The 22,921-nt window shown below is 37.2% G+C and overlaps 2 protein-coding genes across 10 annotated transcripts in view; one reads left to right on the top strand and one right to left on the bottom strand.

Annotated features, from left to right (window-relative positions):
- RARS2 (arginyl-tRNA synthetase 2, mitochondrial) overlaps positions 1 to 5,621 on the bottom strand; it is a 79,365-nt gene extending 73,744 nt beyond the window's left edge. Inside the window, exon 1 of one of the 2 annotated variants that reach the window (XM_057738212.1) lies at positions 5,551 to 5,621. In XM_057738212.1, the coding sequence (XP_057594195.1) occupies positions 5,551 to 5,586 (36 nt within the window). In that variant the 5' untranslated portion in view covers positions 5,587 to 5,621. The remainder of the gene's footprint in view (positions 1 to 5,550) is intronic. The other variant, XM_057738214.1, reaches the window with a different exon arrangement.
- Positions 5,622 to 5,742: 121 nt separating this feature from the next.
- The window catches only part of ORC3 (origin recognition complex subunit 3), a 63,104-nt gene continuing 45,925 nt past the window's right edge, over positions 5,743 to 22,921 (top strand). For 7 of the 8 annotated variants that reach the window (XM_057737721.1, XM_057737724.1, XM_057737722.1 and 4 more), the window contains exons 1-9: positions 5,743 to 5,823; positions 8,457 to 8,511; positions 12,689 to 12,786; positions 14,279 to 14,423; positions 16,653 to 16,757; positions 17,758 to 17,909; positions 19,192 to 19,322; positions 20,963 to 21,122; positions 22,658 to 22,771. In XM_057737721.1, the coding sequence (XP_057593704.1) occupies positions 5,800 to 5,823; positions 8,457 to 8,511; positions 12,689 to 12,786; positions 14,279 to 14,423; positions 16,653 to 16,757; positions 17,758 to 17,909; positions 19,192 to 19,322; positions 20,963 to 21,122; positions 22,658 to 22,771 (984 nt within the window). In that variant the 5' untranslated portion in view covers positions 5,743 to 5,799. The remainder of the gene's footprint in view (positions 5,824 to 8,456; positions 8,512 to 12,688; positions 12,787 to 14,278; positions 14,424 to 16,652; positions 16,758 to 17,757; positions 17,910 to 19,191; positions 19,323 to 20,962; positions 21,123 to 22,657; positions 22,772 to 22,921) is intronic. The other variant, XM_057737723.1, reaches the window with a different exon arrangement.

A 22,921-nucleotide genomic window follows, 5' to 3' on the forward strand; every position in this document is an offset into this window, starting at 1 on the left:
ATCTTATAGCTTTAAAATTATGAACTCATTTGGTGAAGCTGCAAACTATATTACATCCCAACAGCTATATTTCAGGCACTTCATTGGTCTGGAGAAATAACAGTGAATAAAACGTGCTGTCTTTGCGAAGCTTGTAGAGGAAAGATATACCAAAACAAGAAACACGAGACAAAATAATCGTTAACTCATAAGTTTTATGACAGAAGCAAACAAGGGACTGAGATAGAGAATACCTGGGGGACACACTTTTCAAACTATAGGCGGTCAGTGGGGAATAAATTCAGTGAGTCCCAACCAGCATTTTTTGGGGAAAATGAAGGAATACAGAATAGAAAAGAATCCACACACTTTATAAAGTAAGCATTCTTCTGTGAAACTTCCATCTAGCATAGGAAGTCATGGTATAAACTGCATTTCCTTTAGGCACAGGGAATAATCTCTGCAATGGGAATGCAATGGCAATGGAAAGAACTTGCTATGTTGGAAAATCCAAAAATTACAGCGTGGCTAGGATCATACAGAAGAAGGGACAGAGTGGGATGAATTGAGGTTGGAAAGAAAGATGTTAAGTTTCTGGCAGTGAGTTTGTGTAGTTTTAAAAAGATAAGTGATATGATTTGATTTACATTCTAGAAGTCACTTTTGTTGCTATAAGGAGAATGGATTGGAGAGAGGGCAAGAATGCAGACAGACCCATCAGAATGCTAGTGTAAGCAGCTGGTAAGTCAACAGGTGATAATGGTAGCTTGGCTTGGGGTGTGGGAAGGAAGGGACAGCAGTGATGGAAAAGAGTGGATGAATTCAAAGTATTATTTTGAAGATAGAAGCAGTAGAACTTGCTGAAGTGAGCATCAGAGGTATATTCTAAACAATCAGTCATACTCAAATACTGTGGTTCCATGAACATGCCATGCTCTCCCATGAGTCTGTGTCTATGCACACACTCTTCTTGAAATACCCCATCCCCACCAAGCTCCCACTCTACTCACTCAGCGCACTTTTACCCATCCTCTCTTCAGGACTGAGCCCCAACACCACCTTTCCACAAAGCCTGCACTGACACTAAGAGGCTTTCTTCTCCATCCCCGTAGCACTTCACACAGGCTTCTAACATAGTGGTTACAGACTGCCCTGCGATTACCTGTTTATACAACTGTTTCTCAAGTTACTCTGGAGCCATGCCAGGGCAGAAACCATATCCCATTCACCTTTAACCTTGGGACTGATAGTGCTTAGAAAACTTTAGACTCAGAGAACCAGAGAAACGGCAACATAAAAAGATCTCAGCTTTGTCATTGGTTTTGAAGATTGAAAGATGAGGCCATGAGCCAGAGTGAAGGAGTGGCCAAGATGACTGAGTAGGAAGACCCTGAACTCACCATCTCCCATGGGCACACCAAAATTACAACTATTTACAGAGCAACTATTGATAAGAAAGGCCTGAAGACTAGCAGAAAATGTCTATGGCTTCTTATAATTAAAGATATAAAGAAGGAACCACAACTAGATGGGTAGGAGGGGTGGAGTCAAGACCCATACCCCCAGGTGGGCAACCCACAAATGGGAGGAAAATCACAACAGCAGAGGTTCTCCCAAAGAAGCGAGGGGTCTGAGCCCCACCTCAGGCTCCCCAGCCTGGAGGTCCTGCACCAGGAAGACGACTTCTCAGAACATTTGTCTTTGAAGGGTACTGGACCTTACTTCTGGGAGAGCCAGAAGGTTGTAGGAAACAGATGCCACTCTTAAACGGCACACACAAAATCTCATACACTCTGAGACCTATGGCAGAAGCAGCAATTTGAAAGGAGCAAAAATAAATAAATGAGCTTATTCATCAAACCAAAAACCTTTTGCACAGCAAAGGAAACTACCAACAAAATGAAAAAGGCCACCTACTGAATGGGAGAAAGTATTTGCAAATTATACATATGACAAGGGGTTAATATCCAAAATATAAAAAAAACTAATTCAACTCAACATCAAAAACAAAACAAAACCAAAAAAAACCCAACAACTGAATTAAAAAATGGGCGGAGGACTGAACATTTTTCCAAGATATACAGATGGCCAGCAGGCACATGAAAAGCTGCTCAACATCACTATCAGCCACATGCAGATCAAAACCACGAGATATCAATTCACATCTGTCAGAATCGCTATTATCAAAAGACAACAAATAACAAGTGTTGGCGAGGATGTGGAGAAAACGGAACCCTTGTGCACTGATGTTGGGAATGTAAGTTGGTGAAGCCACTATGTAAAATAGTATGGAGATTTCTCAAAAACTTAAAAATAGGACTACCATACAATCTATGAAGTACACCTCTAGGTATATACCCAAAGAAAATAAAAACACTAATTCAAAAAGATATATGCACCCCTATGTTTGTTATAATATTATTTACTATAGCCAAGATATGGAAGCAACGTTAGTGTCCATCAATAAACGTATGGATAAAGAAGATGAGGTGTATGTATACCATGGACTATTATTCAGCCATTTAAAAAAGAAAAGTCTTGCCATCTGTGATGACATGGATGGGTCTAGAGGATATTATGCTATGTGATATAAGTCACACAGAGGGAGGGAAATACTGTATGATTTCACGTATATGTGGAATCTAAAATGCAAAACAAATGAACAAATATAACCAAACAAGAACAGAGTTATAGCTACAGAAAACAACTGGTTGCTGGTGGGGAAGTGCTGGAGGGAGGAGAGAAATAGGGTAGGTGAAGGAGATTAAAAAAAAACGTATATTCATCAAGCAAAATTTGCTGAATGAATGTAATACATTCCTTCACTCCTAAACTAGGCAAGGTCCCTCATTCATAGAGGTATGTATTGCACATATTTTAATTTTTATTTTATTTCTTTGTATCCTTGTTTCAGATCATCTCTCAATGACCTCTTATCTGGGGAAATACACATTTGCTTAGTTTATGTTGTCACACAACTCTATGACATTCTGTTTAATGATCTGATGGTGTTCCTTGCCTTCATAAACTAAACAGCATAGTACTGTTTGAAGTTAAACAGATCTCTGTTCATAAACCAACTCTTCAGTTTATTGACCAGGAGATGTGGGTAGGTTATTTGGTCTCTCTGGATCTTAATTTGCTCAAGTGTATCATAAGGTTAATACTTCTCTGTTGCAGGGTTGTCCTGGAGCTTAAATGTGAATGTGAAGTAATTAGCACAAATAAACTCAATACATATTAATTTCTGATTTTCCAACTTGCTTTCTTTACAAGGAAGTATGCAGCCTTTGCGAAACTAAACACAAAATGTTTCTGTTCATGGCACTATCTTGACCTAAGGGCTTTGTATGGAACCCACCTCACACACCCAAAGCTTGGACACTGAGGCCTAAGACTACCTATCCTGGACATAGTTTATGTCCACATTAACTTTATCATTTCTTTGTTTTCATTAGTATAATTTTATTGTTCTGGGAGACTCCTGCCCAGACAAACATCAATATCTTGATTGTTCACTACAGGAACTTCCTGAAAAATATATCAGTTTTTCAATAAAAAGAAAGAATCAACAGTTTATGTCCTAAGAGTCCTTGCACTCCTAGCCTTGTTCTTTCCATCAATCTTTTTTTTTTTTTTTGGCCGTGCCATGGGGCATGTGGAGCACGCGGGATCTCAGTTTCCCGACCAGGGAGCCAACCTGCGCCCCCTGCAGTGGAAGTGGGGAGCCCTAACCACTGGACCATCGGGAAGTCCCCCATCAACCTTAAAACTGTTAAGATCGGTATCCAATCCTCATCAAGCCATCTCCTCCACATCCCTGTCCTCTCACCCTGCCACTGAAAGACCTTAAACCTTACTTGAAATTCTCCATAAAATCTGACCTTGCCTTCCCAGTGGGAGACACTACCAAAACTCTGTTGTGTTAGCCCACTAAGCCATAAACTCAGCTTTTTCTTATCAAATGGTCCGTTGGTGATATTTGGGAAGCTGGCATTGGACAGGGAAGTACATCTACAACTATAAAAACAAAACAGAGGGATTTCTCCACAGAAGTCCAGAAATACTGTAAAAATGAACTAAGTGAAATATGTACTATATGCCAGGCAAAATATGTTCACTAGTATGTCCATTAATAAAAGGAAGCGGGTTTATCAAGACTACAGTAGAAAGTTTTGTTGCAAAATTGCACAGGTGGCTGACCCGTTTTAAGAATTATTTCTGATGAAATCTAATGTTCCAGTGTTTTATTCCCATCCTCATTACAGAGTTGTTCAAATATCAAAACTGAGTCCCCCTAAAACCGAGTTCCTCTGCCAAGTTTATGACTAATCTCTCTATCCAAAACGTTATTCCCTTTCTTGTCTAACACCTGTTCCCCTCAAGATTGAGGAAGGGTATCAAAGAAAAGGGGGGAATGAAACCGAGCAGGACCCTGGGGAGCCCTCCAGGGTACAAAAGACTTTGTTTCTGTTTCTCCTTAGCAAGAGAAAGGCTTCAGCCGCCTAGACCTTCCCTGAGTTCCAAACAGCAGATGCAAACAGTTACTGATCAGCAAAGTGAGGGATACAGAAAACAAAGGAAAAGCAGTAAACCAATAGAGCAGCCAGAAGGCGGACTCCTAGCTGCCCCCTCAGGGGATACAGATAACAATATACTGTATCTTTGAGTCCTTCTGCTGGAACTAAGGCCCCCGCCCAGCTGGAGGATGGTAACTACTAGCTAAGAACCCACACTGAACAGAATCTAAGGAATAAAGATGTTGATTTTTTTCTGACCCTGGTGACTTGAATTAAAGCTTCTATTCCCAAGCTTTGCCACAATTCTGTACTGAATTCACCTCTGCTCAAGCCCCTTCATGAATATACACATACCACACAAAACCTTTCATGAATATGCACATACCCTTAGCTTAAAACTTCCCCAATTTTGCCATCTGGGGAGATACTACTTTGGGAAAGAAAGATGCCCCCTACCCGCCTTCCCCCACTTGCTGCAAGTAACAAATCCTTCCTTATCCCCATCTTTGGTTTGGTTGTCTTTTGTCCCCACATCCACCAAGGGGCAAACTCAGTTTTTGGGTAACACGATGCCTCTGAATCAGGGTCTCACACAACATGAGTTACCAAAAATAATGCTAGGACAGGCAGCCAAAATGACTGTGAGAGAAATGGCCAGTTTTAAAATTAGATCCTTTCAAATGAAAATTCAATCCATCATCAACTTCACTAAGCGTATGGAACACTAATTTCTAGAGAGTCTATTCATGGCCCATTAACTTTCCACCCAGGTAAAGCACACTGAGCTGTCAGGTGGTAAGCCGTGAGGGAAGACGCAACATGTGCCTTCCAAAGTTTACTTTTCACCCTGAGAAACCGATCTGGGCCGCATGCTCGACCCTCGACTGGGTTTGCCTCCGCGGCTTGAGCAGCTCCAGAAAGGGGGAAAGAGGAGGCAGAAACAAACAGGGCATCCGCGGAACCCACCCTCCCGAAGACTGGGGACTGGCCCGCAACAGCGAAAGGGCTTCGGGGCGCGGGGGCCCTCCTTATGCCAGTTCCCGGGCCGTACCTGACAGGCGATGGACCTGCGGAAGCCGCACGCCATGACTGACTCCACCAAGCGCGTCCCAGCTGGATGGTCCTGAGCTTCGCCCCGCCCTCCTCTGCACGCCCCGCCTCCGCGCGCCGGAAGCCCGCCCCGGAGGGTGCTGCCAGCCAATCAAGGAGCCGCGTGTCCCGCCACTAACCTCTGCCCCGCTGCCGCGAGGGAGCGCGGGAAATCCCGAGTGCATCTGGAATTCCGCGGGTCGCTGGGACCATGGCCACTTCTTCGGTGTCCAAGGTATGTGGGGGCGAGCGCCCACTAGGACTCCACCAGCGCTTCATTCCCTTGTGAAGAAGGGATGGAGCGGAGGGTACATAGACCTCGTTGTACTGGCTTGAGGGGAGAGAGCGGCGGGCCGAGCGGAGGAGTCTTTGCTCCACGTCCAGTGGAGGCCAACTTTGCTTGGCGAGCGAAGGCGATCTGCGTTAGTGTCTTGCCTCGGAGGATTTCTAACTTCGGGTTTGTGGAGGTCGCATGCCCCAAGGATGGACCGCAGTCTTCCCTCCTGTTTCCTTCTCATCTATATTTATTGATTAACTGTGCGCCAGACACTCTATTAGGTACCGAGGTGCAGGTGGTAAACAAAATAGACGCAGATATATCCATCATTACCGAGAATTCTTTTAGGCAGTGCTGCTCTAGACGAAGTAAAGTAAGACCTTTAGTAATATTAGGGGTGCAGTCGGAAGCCCCTGGAAGTTAAGCTATCTGATAAAGCTGAGAATGCAGATGAAGTTGCAAAGACATTTGTCCCGATGTTGAAACAGTGAATTAATAGACTATACCATGGATTTAATTTTTAATTTTGATTAAAATTACGGTAAAATAAAATGATGAGACTCAGTGCCTTCCAAGACTACATATCCAGGAGGAACTACAAGCCATAGGATTTAAGCGTGCTGAAGATTGACTGTGATGATAGGAGCAAATGCCAGAAGAGCTTTAACTGCTAGTATTTTTTTATTAGGGTTGGCACGTTTTTGTTTTGTCCTGGTTATATATTTCCATAAGTTTTGAGTGGTCTGTCCCCTAATCCTTGTTGTCGCATAAGCTTCTCTTATTTTTGTATATTTTTCAAGATTGTGAGACGTTGTTTTTGTTTTTTAAGAAAGCTTTGTGTCATAACAGAAACGCTTGTATTGAGATGATTATGAAGGAGACCTTACATAAATAAGAATCTTTAATGACTGTTTCATTGGTTCATGGAACTGTCAGTTTCCTTTTTTTCCCCACTCTTTTTTCCCCACTTTCATAAACTTCTCTTTCCTTGTCTTATTTTCTGGCTGTTGGCTCTCCTCCCGACTCCTTGCATCTCCAACACCATCACTTGGTCAGTAGTTCAAAGTGGTTAATGGTATTACTCCCACTGCCATACATTGGGATCCATTCCCAGCACTCTTCATATCTCACTTCTTCATAGCTCCTTTTCCTGCTCCTAAATTACAGGTGGCTATAGAAAGACAGTGACAAGCTTGTCATGGCACCAAATGATTTTTCTAAAAAATTTGTGTATTCTAAATAGTTCCACTAGTTGCAGATACAAGAATGTAAGGCATAGTTCTTATTTTGCACCTTATAATCCAAATGGCCAGTTTATATTTGTACAGCAGTCTTTAGCTCCATCCTGAGATGACTTTTTCTAGTTATTTCTTTCATTCTTTCTTTCATTTTCCATAGAAGCTGTCCATGATGTGCAGCCTTAGGAATGGTAGAATAAGCATAGGACCAGTAGCTTGGGGCCTGTGTATCACTAGTCAGATAATAACATTAAACTAAATGTAGCTAGGAAATTACCGGAAAATTATTTGGCAAGCATTCATCCATTCTGTATACAGATTGCTGAGTGTTTGTGTTTATTTAAATTTTTATTGTAGTATAGTTGGTTTACAATGTTGTGTTAAGTTTGTACAGCAAAGTGAATCAGTTATGCATATACATATATCCACTCTTTTTTTTTAAAGTTCTTTTCCCAATGTTAACATTATCCTAAACATTGGGGAAAGTTATGAATTAAATGCAGTCTGTACTCTGAAGGTGCTCACAAACTGCTTGGGCAGATAGACCCATAAATAACTATCATACTCAGTAAAAGTGATTTAAAACAAAGCAAAATAAAGATATTCAAGTACTGTGAGATATTAGGAGAAAGAATAATTCTGACTAGAGAATAGGGGAAGGTTTCCCAAAGCAGGTGAGTTTGAGCCAAATGTTAATGGATAAATGAATAAGAATTTATCAGATGAAGAAAGGTATGTAAGGTGAATCACTAGCCAAAACAGTCTGTGTCCTGTCAAGGTTCTAGATACTTGGAATTTAATTAAATAATAAATACTTCTGATGGGAGGGTGTCAGTATTTTTCATGATCTTCATTTTCATAATCATTCTAATGTTCTTTCTTCACTAAGTTTTGTAAAAATGGAAACTTTCTGGGTTTAAATTTCATCAGCTTTTATTTTCTTGGTCTGTCTCTTAGATTAGTTCCAAAGAGCAGAATGAAAGATAAGCTTCCCATGGAACTCTGCACAATATTATGTAACCACCTAAGTGGGAAAAGAATTTGAAAATGAATAGATACGTGTAAATGTATAACTAAATCACTTTGCTGTACACCTGAAACTAACACAACATTGTTAATCAACTATAATAGAAAATAAAAAGTTAAAAAAAAATTAGCTTCCCATGGGAAGGAGGAGAAAGAAGTAGTTAGTACCCTTATTGTTTAAGAATTTTCCTCCTGTAATTCAGATTGAAGAAAAATGATTTCTTAGCACTTGAAAGAAACGCCTTTAAAAAAAATACTAGGTTTAATCAGATTTGTCTGCTCCTTGGCTACTTTGACTTTATGTGTTTTTCTTTCCCTTTTTTACAGGGATGCTTTGTGTTTAAGCCAAACTTGAAGAAGAGAAAGATCTCTGTGCCAGTAGGTAAGATGTCTTAACATCAGATTTGTTAGTTTTCCTCCCCCAAGTCATGAACTAACCTGACTCTTACTGAATTAGTAATTCCCTTGTCTAAGCTTGCTTTACTTACCATGTTGATGTAGCAGTTATGTTCCAAGGAATAGGACACAGCGGTAAGGGCACTCCCCAGGGTTCTCAACTAAAAGGAAATCCAAATGTACCATCAAAAGGCAAATCAAAATTTCCTTCAAAGAGTATGTCACCAGTCTTTAAAAGAGATTGTGATTTCTTGAGATGAAGTAGGGAGAATTGACTGCAGAAAGGCAAGAGGGACTTTTTGGAGTGATGAGAATGTTCTCTAGACAGAGAGGATGGTTATGTGAGCGTATACCTTTGTTAGGATATAGCAAACTGTTAAAATGGGCATATTTTATTATTTGTAAGTTATATCTCAATAAAATTAAATTATTTAAAAAAAATACCATCTTCACTTTATCTCCAGATATCTGTTTAGTGATCAAGTTAAGAAGACTTGACTACTTCAAACAAATCAAGATGTTATTGTCAGTCAGAAAATGTTTATTGTCCTGGTTCTCAGTAGGGGCTGCAGATTAGAATCACTTGGAGAACTTTTTTTAAACTGATTTTTTTTTCGGTGTAATTGTAGATTCACATGCAGTTGTAAGAAAGCGTGTAGAGCGTTTCCTTGAACCCTTGCCCAATTATCCCCAGGGGTAACACACTGTATGACTATAGTACAGTATCACAACTAGCAAACTGACAGTGGGACAGTCCATCAACCTTACTCAGATTTCAACTTGGAGAGTTTCTTAAAAATGCCAATGCCCAAACCCCAACCCAGACCAACTGAATCAGTATCTTTGGGAATGGGACCTAGGTGTTGGTATTTTTTCAAAGCTCCTCTCAGGCATATTGAGTATTTACACTCACTCTTCAGCACTGTGAAGATTACTTCCGATGGAGAAGTTATGATGGGCAATTAAGCATACGCATGCACTAATTTTGAATTAAAAAAGAAAAACTGGACTATACTATTGTTTGACTAAGGAAATAAACAGCTCCAATTTACAGCATTGGATTTTTCTAAATCATCACATGACGTAGACCTTAAAGGTGTTTATCCTTCATTTTGAGACCAGCTAGATGAGGTACCCGTGCTCAAGGAGCAAATAATAAAATAATGGTCCATATCAAGGGCAATAGAGGGTAGAAAGTATGACTTATAACAAGAATCCAGTTTCTCATTAACAGGAGAATAAACAGTGGTGTTGAACTTTACACTCTTAGAGATGTAGTCTCAAAAAACCTGAAGCTTTCTATATTCCTTGCCCTCCTCACCTCCACAAATGAAAAGGGATAGTGATGGGCTCAGAAATAGTGAACAAAGAATAGCTACATTATAAATTATTTTGTTTTTAAGTGATTGTCTTATGAACATTTCTTTAATGTTGGAGATTGCTAAACTTAACCAAAAGTAGTTCATTTTCATAGGAAATTCAAGACTTGTTCCCCTGTTATCCATGAAGGATACATAGCATGAAAAGGCATCTGAGATCATGAGCAATGTCATTATAAATAATGAAACTGCTCACATTTATTGAGTGTTTTTTATGTGCCAGACTATTTTAAGCACTTTATATGTGTTAAACTATGGAAAAAAATATTATTATCTCCATTAAAGTATATCAGGATATTTAGATGTAGAAAACTTTCTCAATGATCGTGCTAGTAAGTGGCAGAGCTGGAATTTGAAACCAAGCTGTCTGACGCCAGAGCCTAAGTTCTAACCACTACTTGATACTGTCTCTTATAATATGAGGCGAGTTTTTGCTTAGAACTTTTTGTTTTGAATTTCAGCTAAAATTTATTGATTTGTTTAAAGTTTTTAGTAGTAGTAAGTCTAATGTGTGTAATTGTATAATTTGAACTTTGAAGTACGTTAGGTTTTTTTGTTTTTGTTTTGTGTGTGTGTGCTGATTAGAGACCAACAGGTACTGTTTTAACATGAAAATCTTAGGAGAATTGACCCTGATTATAAGACAGATGGAGCAGAAATGAGGAAAACAAATCCAGATTTTCACACTTGCCTTCACTGGCTTCAATTCTTGAAATAGATTGCCTGAAGAGGTAGGAAGATGCTCTGCATTTTGCCTGCCATCTGTCCCCTGGCTTTGAAGATACCTGGGCATGTACCTAAAAGAAGACTGGTCCCTCTCCCTCTCCTCAGTATTGTGTGGATGACGGCACATGCTAGGAAACAACTGAGCAGGAACTGGAGAGGGGGAGAGGGAGGCCTGCCAGCAGCGCTGGCACTGTAGGGGATGTTCACACTGTAGTAGAGCACCATTGAGTAGGAGCAGGAGGGAATCTGTCAACAGTGAGAGCTTATCTTTGTGAGCTCCTCTCAGTGTTGTTTTTTACCTACCTGGTCTACAAATGACTGAGAGAAGGCATGGTAGATGTGTGTCCTACTGCTGTTTTTTTCCCCAAATTCTAGTAGTTTTTTAAAATTATATATTTTATGCAGCATAAAAAAGGTCATGTCGTGATTTGCCACTTTAATGTTTTTTATGCTTTTGCTCTTCAAATTAAAATGGCTATTTTTGTTCTATTTAAGGCTCCTGTGTTATTCTGTGTCATTTCTTAGTAACAGTGTATCTCCTTGCTTTTATTTGGTTTGCGTTTTTAATACTATAACCTCATCTATTATTTTACAATATGATGACTTCAGTATATTCTAAGGGTTTTGATGAATTTTAATAATCAGTACTTGTTAAAAACTCTAGGTTAATAACAATTAGAAGGAAACGTCCTTAACATGAAAGAGAATTTCTATTCCAAACTATCAGTTAGCATTAAAACTTGTTGGGAGGATACTAGCAGCATCTCAGTGAAATCAGGAAAAAATGTGTACTTTCACAATTATTATTTAATACCATGAAAGTTCTAGCTGTTACAATAAAATACCTAGCAGTAAACAACAAGAAATATGAAGGAAAGTAGAAAACTGTAAGGCATGTAAAACATTTGATTAAAGAAAGAGACCTGTAGTGTTTTGGGGTGTGAATTTTTTAACATATTAAAAATGTCATTTCTCCCCTATTCAATCTACAGATTTTATTTTATCCACTGAAACACCAGTGAATTATTTTTGAGAAATGACAAAATTGATTTGAAAGACTATCTTAAATTTCTCGGAAAGAGAATAATGTTTGGTGATGGTGGGAAGAAGACCTGGATTCTTTGATATTAGAATGCACTACAAAGCTACAATAATTAAAAGAGTTCAGGACTGGTATGAGAGTAGAGTTGGATTTGGTAGAACAAAAGAAGTTCAAAAACAGTTTCAAGTGTATATATAAGTATTCAGACAGTAAGGATATTTTATATGGGTGGGAGAGAGGATGGATTATTCAGTAAGTGAGTGTTTTTCAAACTGAAATTTAGAATCCAAGTGTCAGATAATGAAATCAATTTAGTGGGTCTTGATAGTTTTAAAAAACAGAATAGAAAACATTTGCTATCACGTGATAATGAGAAGTATTGTTTTATGGGACTTTTGTTTCTGTTTTTCTTAGTTGTATGTATATTGGATCATGATGCAAAATGTGTTCCTTAATGTGGATCATGGTTTAAAAAGCTTGAAAGTCATTGCAATAAATAGTATGTTGATAAATGGCTGACCATTTAAAAAAATACATTCAAGAAGGATATAAAATACAAACTAAATAAAAGGCTGCACTAAACTATTTCAGGCAAACAAAGAATAAGAATAGTAGTAGTGAAATCATTTAATAAAGGAGAGTTCAAAGCAGATATATGAAGCATAGTACACAGAGCCTTAGCATAAGAGCAAATAATGAAAATACATTGATGTTAAATGTGTATACCTCAAACCAAAACCATTAAATAAAAACGGTTAAAAATTCAAAAGTAAATGATAGAAATACAATCTAAATATTAAAAGGATTTTTGAACTTATAAATACCATTAACACAGTAAAAATATGGTACATAAATAAAGTTAAATATAAAGGGTATTGAATATTACCTATCCCAAAATATATATATTTTGATACCTAGAAAATCTCTGTGCAAAGTCACACAGTAAGAGATGGGATTGAATTTTTTTAATAAGTATTATGTAAAAAAGAAACTGACGTTTCTTTCTGTGTCTTTAGAGAACTATTTTAGTAAAGGGAAAAATGAGTCTGAGGACAGTAAGCTTCGCTTTGAAACTTACCAGTTGATGTGGCAGCAGATGCAGTCTGAAACTGAGGTGAGTACTTTTTTTTAATAACAACATTTTAATATCATGAATCTCATATTTGTTTCCCATTTTCCTTGCTATCAATTTATAAGAGTATTGGATATAGGTAATTTTGGTTAAGCATAATCTGTGTATCCTAAAAAAAAAAAATACCTTGTTTCAAGTATTAAGCATAGCTTCAGGTCTTAGAACATATGTTTATAATGATCGCTACTAATGCACAGGCCCTTTGCATATCCTCACAGCTTTTAAATGGTGGCACTCCTTAAATTATCCATTGAGTTATACAAGAAATCAAGCTATTTCTAAACTACTTCATTCCCTCTTCATCATATTCAGTTACCATGTTCTTTATATTTCAGCTCTGAAAAGTTTCTCCACCGGAGCCGATTTGTAGACGTAGGGCCAACATCTTGAGGGGACTCGTTTTGTTTGGCCAACACCGGAGTGTAGTTCTTGTTTTTTAATGCCTTTGGGAGGGTTATGCACTTCCCAGTTTATTACTGCTTCCCTCCACTCTCTACTGCTTCACACCTGGTGGCTTTGCTCCTTCATGTATTCTGTGGAACCCTTGAAGCAATTTGGGTTGGTGGTTTCTAGTTTAGGAAACCTAAATGGTCATAATAATAGATTGTCATAGTATCCTCTTAACTGATGTCCCTGCCTCTGATGTCAAGCCCCTCAAGTCTGTCACTAGTCCCTGTGTGACCATTGGCTAAATCCCATCAGGCAGATCCAGCTCTATGCTGGATTACAGGGGTTTTCCAGGCCCGCTACCAGTACAGCCCCTGTGATCCCCTCTAATCTGTCCTACACAGTGCTGCCGGATTAACCCTTCTTAACCCTGCTTTAATCATGCCTCTGCTCCAAATCCCTTTGATGGTTCTCCCCACAGGACAAAATCCAAACCTTTTAACATCAAATATGTATTTCCTGCGTCTAGTCCCTCGAGTATTTGTCCAGTCTCATTCCCGGCCACTTCTCATGTTCTTTATGCTTAGCTATATCTGTGGTTTCCCCAGGTGTTTGGTGCTTTCTTCCTTGTTTACCCTCTCCATTCCTGTTCTTTCTTAACTTTTTTCCATTACCTCCTGTATCACCTGCGCTAATACTCTGGCTCAAATATATCACCTACTCAGCTTAAGTTGGATGGTCCTTCTCTTTGTTCCTGTATTGTCATAGCACTCTACGCGATGTATTTTACTTTAATTGTAAGTGTTCTAGCTCAGTTTCTTCAGTTTTTTAGGAAAGAGATTCTTTCATTTGTAAGGTGGTTAGTAAATGTTTGTTGAATGAGTAAAGGAGATTCTTTAAGGAGGGAATCCAAAACACTATTCACTGGATATTTAAGGAAAAAATTTTTTTTAATTTCATCTATCTTATAATCATTTTACATGCGATCTTTGGAATTGAAATCATGACAGTTTTCTTTTCCAGACTTGGAAAGATGTATCAGATAACTGCTAAAAATAATTCATAAAGTTTTGTGTTTTCTTTGTAGCGACTACAAGAGGAATTAAATAAAAACCTGTTTGACAGTCTAATTGAATTTCTGCAAAAGTCTCATTATGGGTTCCAGAAGAATTCAAGAGACTGGGGCTATCAAATAAAACTCAGAGAAATTCCAACTGCTGCTCTTGTTCTAGGTACGTATGTGTGTGCTTGTTTTTTGCAAATAGTGGTTTTGTTGTTGAGAATAGTGGGGAATCACCTGTGCTGATAAACTTGTTTTGTCTCTTTCATTTACAGAATTAAACAAAGTTTACATACTTTCAAAACCAATAGAAGTTCCTTGTAAATCATACATCTGTAAATTAAAAGAAATTGATCTAGGGTTAGTTAGTACCCTCCTCACCTTTTTGTCAGAAAAATGAAGGTGAAATATATTTGTGTTACTCTTTCTTCCTTAGTTATTTTAATATGAGACTTGAATTCAGTAATGAAGAAACGTGTTTATTTTTTCAAACTTTGTATTGTAATATTGTATTAATATTAATTGTTGGAAGGGTGTTTGGATGAATTATATGAGTTGCTTTCAGAGATAGATTGTAAATTTTTTAGGTACTTAAGTATCCATCATTAATATCCATTTTAACCAAACATCTGGACTTCAGGATAATGGAAAAAATTTCTTTGCATTGTTAGCAAATTTTCTTCATTTCTTTTGAAAGGAAAGTTGAATTTATTTGGATTCCAAACATACATACTCTTCATTGTATTTCCAGTTTATTATTTATTCAAGGTTTTTGTACTAGTGAGCTCTGTGATAAGAAATTAATTCTGTTGTTTAATACTGCCTCAAATACTGTTAGTTACTTAAATCTTATTCCTGATAGGGCAATACTTCTCAGACTTTAATGTACCTGCACATAACCTCCAGGCGATCTTAGTAAACACAGATTTTTGTTACTAGGTCTGGGGTGGGGCCAGAAATTGTGCATTTCTAACAGGCTTCCAGCTGATTCCCATATTACCAATCCTAGGACCACACTGAGTAACAAGACTCCAGGGAATAGTTTCTCTAATGCTGTGGACCAGCTTTTCAGTGCAGTCTGCCACTTGACTTCAAATCCCTTCCATTTATGGATGAGAAACTGAGGCCCAGTGATGGCTGGCTTGTACTGTTGGGTGCTTTGTTTCTCTCTACCAGGTTGCAGCAATTGGAGGTAGAGTAGGAGAAACAATCAAAGGGCCAGCCTGATAGATTGTTGTGAAACCAGTGTTTAAATCCCTTCTCTAACTACTGTCAAAAGGAGTAAAGAAGCTAATACAAATCATGTTTCAAAGTCAGGGGTCTGAGGAGAACATTTTTCCAGTTGAAGCCATTGTTGATTTTCTTGTTTCCAATAGACAGATCCATTGTTTTAAGGAACGTAGTGTTAAATAGCTAATAAAGTCAGTCAGTGAAAGACAGGATAAGCCAGTGTTTTATTAAACTCCCAGATCTGTTCAGAGATGCAGTATCACATCCGTAGACCATAATGCACGCTTAATGTCCTTTTGATATCTGTACTCAAGGAATGCTTAAGCACAGTTGTACATTTCCTGTTTTCAAAATGGTATATGTCCATTTAAAAATAGCCTGCCGACAATTTTGTCTGTCTCCTAGAAAAAAAATTTGCTTACTGATGGTCTGGGTGTTTCTGAACCTTTTCTTTTCCTTCCAAACAGTTGAAGTTTTATAGTAGCAAGTCTCAAGCAGTTTCAGGATGTCTCCTGCTGGCACCTGCCTAAGCACCAAAGCACTTTCTAGAAATCACAGATTGTGATGTTAGGGAAGGTATCAGTGAATGGAATTTCCTTCCAGAGTAGTGGGGAATTTTCCACTCAACTCTGATAACTGCATGCAGAGCACTAAAACTGATTTGTGACATTGAGAACCAGGGATTCAGTAAATACTTAAAGGACCTAAAGTTGTAATTTGTTTTTAGACTCTTCCCTCAAAAAATCAACTTAGTATATGCTTACCTTTTGTATTTACTGCTATGATCATTAATAGTAATGATTGGATTCTCCTCAGTTGTCACGTCAGGGTGACAGTAAAGCCCTTGTTTTTGAATGATTATTTTAAAGAGCTCTTTATGAATTTGAAATTGCTTCTAAGATGTTTTCAAGGGTCAACTACACATGCCCAGTAGTTTTTTTAAAGAATAGTTGTGCTAAGTACCTTTCCTGATGAGCATAGTGTGTGTCTCTATATGTATCTGTTTTTAATGGCAATCTCTTCGTTTATGCAGTATATTTTCTTAGTTCCTATTGTTAATCATGTTTTTAAAATGTCTTTACTTAGTGATTAATTCACTTGACATGTTAAATAGCTTTTCTTGTTATTAATAATAAAAATGGTGGTGTAATATTGACTTATTATCCCTTAGGTGTAAATGTAACAGATCATGATTTAACATTCAGAAGTCTAACGGAAGTCCTTCAGCATAGTGTCACTCCATATGTAGTCTCATTGCAAGCTAAAGATTGTCCAGGTAAAGTGTAAATGTTATAACAACCTTGGTGAGATGTTACAAATCTCTTTCGTCCTTCTCTCTCTCTAGCTTTCTTTTTCCTGTTTTATTTACGGGAAGAGTATGGCACTGTATTTTTGGCAGAACGAGGTTTAGTGCCTCCCAGAGTAATCTTGACTATTGCAGGACTCTTTGCCACTTTAGTTTATTCTGGGCCCACCCCTGCCTTATCAGCCTCACTGCCAGTTATAGTCCAGGCACTTCACAAGATGTGTCCCTGAACTCAGTAAAATTTTAGTAAGTTGGAAGGTTTGGGACAAAGAGTTGAGAATTGAGGACTGAGGAGCTCTTATTTAGCCCAACAGAGAAGAGACTATATACATAGGCTTGTATTTTCAGCCTCAAATCATCTTACTACCCCACTTTGAAAGGCCACCATGGTAAAAAATAGTCCATTGCCAGAGCTAACCTTGTGCATCTGGAGCCATTAAATCATAAAGGATGTGGGCAGAAGTAGAGTAAAATGTGCTTAGATTTGGGCTGATACAAGGGCTGTAAGTGCTGATATTAATGTTCATTTTTGTAAACTGGAAATAAATGAAAGCCCTTAGGGCATCTTTAAAAATGACTGTGAGGAAGAGTTATAATGAGTAAAATAACTTGACATAACTGTTGATCTCTTTTTAGGGATCTTAAAAACCTTTTGCTGTCCAGTGTAATTTAAATACATATTATTCCTAATATAATTTATAGTGTTCATGTTTGCACATCTGCTTAGGTAACACTTTTATTACTGATAATAAACGTAAACTTTGGCCTAGTGTTAGTCTGAATTAATGAGATTTAAATATTAAGGAAAAAATACTGATGAACCTTAATAGCTGATATGTTGGATGTCATGTTAATGCTAAGTGTAGGAAAACACATTCTACCCAAATAGTCTAAGATACTGATCAAGAAATTTCAGGGGTCTTAGATTTGTTTTAAGGGGATATGCTTTCTTAAATTTTATATTCTGCAGATATGAAACATTTTTTGCAAAAGCTGGCCTCGCAGTTGGTGGACTGCAATGTAGACGTGCAGTCCAAAGAGAAAGAAAGTGTTCAGGTCACCCAGAAAAGGATACACTATTCAATGGATTCTCTTTCCACTTGGTATATGAATGTCACACAGGTAAGTGTAAACTGACAAGTTTTTGCCAGGAAATTGGCATATGATTGCAGAGGCCTGGAATTAGAGTAAACATAGTACTGTTTTGTTCTAATAAGGATATATTTATGCAGCACTAGCTGTTAATTTAACAGTAGCGACTTACTTTTCCTAAGGCTGCTAGAATTTAGAAGTTTTCTTTTATCAGTGTGTAGCCTGATTCCTGGGAAGTGTTTAGGTTCTTACAAGGCCATTTTATTTGTGGGAGAATGTCATTTAATGGCAAAACAGCATCAGGAATTTGTTCTGCTACAGGTTCTGTCTCTGTGACAATGGCTTTAACTTTAATATATTATCTCAGGTTCAATATTCACTTTTATGAAGTAGAGCTATGCTTTCAGTACCCATTGTGGACTTAGTTTGATGAGGAATAGTCACACACACACGCACACAGTATTATGTCTCATTTGTTCCATGTTTGGAATTCTTGAGGAATCAATGCTCTGTAAGTAAAGTATGTTCAATAAGGAGATACATAAATAGAAGTTTCATTCTACCATGATGATGTCTGGTGAAACTGAATAACTTAGATGGGTAACTGCACCGTAAAACCACAGCCTTAGTTTATGATGCTGTGTAGCCAGATAGTATGGGAAAAGTTACTGTGGTTAACACTGTCTGCTGAACTTATTTGCTGAAGTCATCATGAATGAAGTTTATTTTGCTTTATATAGGGATTAAACTGGGTCCAGTGCTTACCATAATATTTTGATTTGATCCACAGTTTTAGATTTATCTAGAGATCAAATACTGCCTGTGATTTAGGTCAGAAATCTTTAAAAGATTGGGATTGGACCAGATGATATTTAAGATGCTTTTCAACTTGAAATTTTACAGTAGTAGAGCAGCAAGTAGTGTTATTCATTTTGGTTTTTAATTAAAAATACTGGTTCTCACCCTAAAGCAAAGCAAAATATCACATTCTACCAATAGAAAAAATCAGTTTTATAGAAAATATTCTCTTCTCACCATTCTTTTTCCTGTCATTTTCTCAGCAGAAAATATAAATATTTCATGTGAGTTATAGACTTTACTGAACTTTTTTCTTCTTGGTTATTATTCCCATGTCAGACACAGAAAGAGTCTGCTGATAACTGTTGGAATGAATTTCTCTTTATTATGTGGGAGAAATAAAAAACAATGTTACTGTGAAATATGAAGGAAGATATATCAACTTGTGGCATTATAGCATTGTTTGGGTGGTAAAGCTTACTTTTAACTCCTTCTTTCCACAATGGCTTAAAAGAAGACAAACCCAAAAATGCCAAGAAAAAAGAGGACTTCTAGCCAGTGGCAGTCTCCTCCTGTTGTGCTTATCTTAAAGGATATGGAAAGCTTTGCCACAAAAGTGCTGCAAGACTTTATAATTATCAGCAGGTAGGTGGCGTATCTTCTGGCTTTTTCATGGAAATCTTTTTATTAAGAAAACATATAGCTTTTACAAAAAGCAATCTTTTGTGGAGAAAATGTGGAGCAGTTTAATCTTCATTTTAATCCTAATGGATTGAAACCAGAGTGATTTCAAATTCCTTATAAAATTGAATGTTTAAACACCTCCTATCAGGTTTTCATTTGCTTTTTGATCCAAAAATGAGAAGACAAAAGTTAGCCAGTTTTTAATTAGCATAATAAGGCAGTATAAAATATAGTTTCTCTCACCAAGGTGGTCTATTTCTTACTTGCCTACTAGATGGATAAACTACTCCAGGTTGAGATATTTTTATCATGTGTTATTTTCTTATGCCTGTCCACCCTTAGAAGCTCTGAGTTACATGCGACTCTACTGAGCAAGTGTGTTTTTTTAAATAACATTATTTTATATGGTATTTCTAATGAGAAACTACTTTTATGATCTTATTGAATCTTCAAGGCAATCCTGTGAGACCTGGAATTGAAGTAACTAACCCTATTTAAAAACCCAGTGACATGCTTTTCCCATGGTACATTTTTTATGATATAATTTAATTTGGTTTCTTCTGTATGTTAACTTGTTTAATAGTTATGGCTGCATTGTGTAATAATCTACTAATATAATTCCTACTTTGGTAGTCTTTTTTTTTTCCCATTTGAAACTAAGATTTCCAGATCCTAAGACTTTTCCTAATGCTAACACTAAACTGATTAACATGCTGAAAAAAGGCACAGTACAGAGTAGTGACAAAAAGCTGTGCTGTTTTGGAACTCCGACTTGTGACTACTTTTACCATCAAAAGTAAGAAAGTAGAACTTAAACAGTCATAGAGTTCAAGTGCTTTGGTACTGTGAACGTAGAACTGCATACACCTGGGATACTGAAAAGCAATAGCTAATAGGGAACAAGCAAAATCATCAGCCACGATGCAGAGGGCTCTGACCTGCAGTAGCTCTCAGAGGTATTGCTGTTTTACTCTATGGAAGTCACTCATGTTCATATCGGTATTGTTAAGAATAAATCATGTTCAGTAAGTTTGAGTTAAGAATGGGGGAAAGAATGTAATATTTTTTAATGATGTCCGTTAAAATATCTTACATATTTGTAAGAAAAGTTTTCTAAAGCTTAGCTGTTATGGCAGGGTGACAGTGTCTGTTAGAAGTGTCCATAAATAGAATGTTACCTTGAAAATTAGTGAGCTTCATGTCACTGAACTCTTAAAGCGTAGGCTAGATATTTAACCATGAGGAAGACTGTAGGTAGGGCTCAAACTTTGGGCGAGAGGTTGAATAGTGTCTAACACCCTGATTTTGTATAATCTCAGAGGGAAGCACTTGATCTCTCTGGGCCACCTTGTTCTTATTGCTAAAATGAGAGGCTCTATTAATAGATTGATTTCAGAGCTAGAATGTCTGGGAAATAACTATTTCTATGTTGCTTTAACAGAGGAAAATGAGTGACCTAAAACTTTTTATTATTTAGAATGATCTTCCTTAGCAATGTCTTATAAAGTAGGCATTAAACTAAAGATAGTCTTATTTTAAAATTTGTATTGAAATATATTTGCTAATGACATTCCACTTTTGTATCTTCCTTTGAAAACTAGTCAACATCTACATGAATTTCCACTAATACTCATTTTTGGAATCGCCACATCTCCTGTTGTCATCCATCGGTTGCTTCCTCATGCAGTATCATCTCTATTGTGTATAGAACTATTCCAGTCTTTGTCTTGCAAGGAGCACCTGACTACAGTACTTGATAAGGTAAGAAGAAAAAATTTTACCAGTGAAATAGGATGAAAACTGCCAAGAATAGATTATAATTGTTAGTGATGAATTTCCACATCTCTCAGTATGATATTATATATATTCTTTCACATATTTTAATATTTTTATTTAATGATTTTCTCATGTATAGTATTGCGTCTTCACTTAAAATATAAGCTTTATGAAAAGAATGATCATATCTTTCTATATCTACCTACCAGCTTATCTGTCAACCAGTCATTACTCAATGGAAAATTATAGGTTTTTAAAATAAATTTTTACAGAATTTAATGACTTCCTAGTAACAATAACAGTGTTTTGACGCTTACATTTTTAAAAATTTTTATCTATCTATCTATCTATTTATTTATTTATTTATTTATTTATTGGCTGCATTGGGTCTTAGTTGCAGCACTCAGGATTTTTCATTGTGGCGCTCGGGCTCTGCTGCGGCATGCGGGCTTCTCTCTAGTTGTGGCCTGCAGGTTTTCTCTCTCTAGTTGTGACACGCAGGCTCAGTAGTTGTAGCATGGGGTTAGTTGCCCAGTGGCATGTGGGATATTAGTTCCCTGACCAGGGATCGAACCCTCATCTCCTGCATTGGAAGGTGGATTCTTTACCACTGGACCACCAGGAAAGTCCTGACACTTGCATTTGAAGTTTTTAATGGACTCTTTCCTGTCATGCTGCTCGTGACAAAAAATAAATACCAATGTTTTCCCAGACCATAGCTCTATGTTTCTACCTACATGGAAATACTCTTCTTTAGTATTGACCTTCTGCAAATTGATGCTAAACTCAGCTCCTTGAAGATGTGCTTTGTGCTGCTGTGTATGTTAAACTAATGATGACCTTCCACTTATTTAATAACCACTTCTACATTTTTTTCCCTTAAAGGTGACACTTTAGGAAAATTTTTTCCGGCTGCAGTACTTAAAGTTGCTTGGTTGTGACCAAGTTCAGTTGGCCTTCTATAACTCTGCTTCTGTTTGAAAGCCTAGTGTGAGTTTTAATTTTCAAATATAAAATCTTCAGCATAGGCCATTGAAAATTAGCTGAATAAAACAAATTCAGCTATTTAATATTTTTTAAATAGACACCTGTTAATTCTGGCTTTCTCATTCAACGGTACATAATGTGTTACTTTTCATTAATGCGCATCAGTATGGATGAAAAAGAAAACTTATCTAATAACAAGAATTGCCAAAGCCTACAGCTTATTCAGTGGCTTCTGATGGGGAAAAGAGTTTGTATAGATGATATTTTTTAATAGAATTTTTTAAAATTAGGAATTGGATGATAAACATCTTTGATTCTGAAGATGTAGAATGAATAGGTTCTTTTGTTGTTGTTACTGTTGTATAAATTAATTTAAAATTTTGGTTGATATTTGACCTAAAAAAATTTAGCTACTAGTAGAGCTTTCATAGGTACTGTGTTATGGTATCATTCTTTGCCTTATTTATACTTGATGTTTATGAAGAGTAAAGACTAAGAAGGAGTATGTCCTGCCTTCCTTTTCTCTCTTTCAGCTACTTCTTACAACTCAGTTTCCATTTAAACTAAGTGAAAAAGTATTGCAGATTCTGACCAACATCTTTTTGTATCATGATTTCTCAATTCAAAACTTTATAAAAGGACTTCAGGTAAGAAGACACTAATGGGTTTGAAAATTCACAAGCTGATTCTAAATAATTTGCGTGTTATTTCAGACTGACTTTTTAGTGTGATAATTAGGCATTTTAAATGGCAAAATCTAGATAAGTAAATTCAAGTTGTATTATTCCAGGTTCTAT

Source organism: Hippopotamus amphibius, chromosome 6 (assembly GCF_030028045.1).
Source record: "Hippopotamus amphibius kiboko isolate mHipAmp2 chromosome 6, mHipAmp2.hap2, whole genome shotgun sequence".
Taxonomy (NCBI): domain Eukaryota; kingdom Metazoa; phylum Chordata; class Mammalia; order Artiodactyla; family Hippopotamidae; genus Hippopotamus; species Hippopotamus amphibius.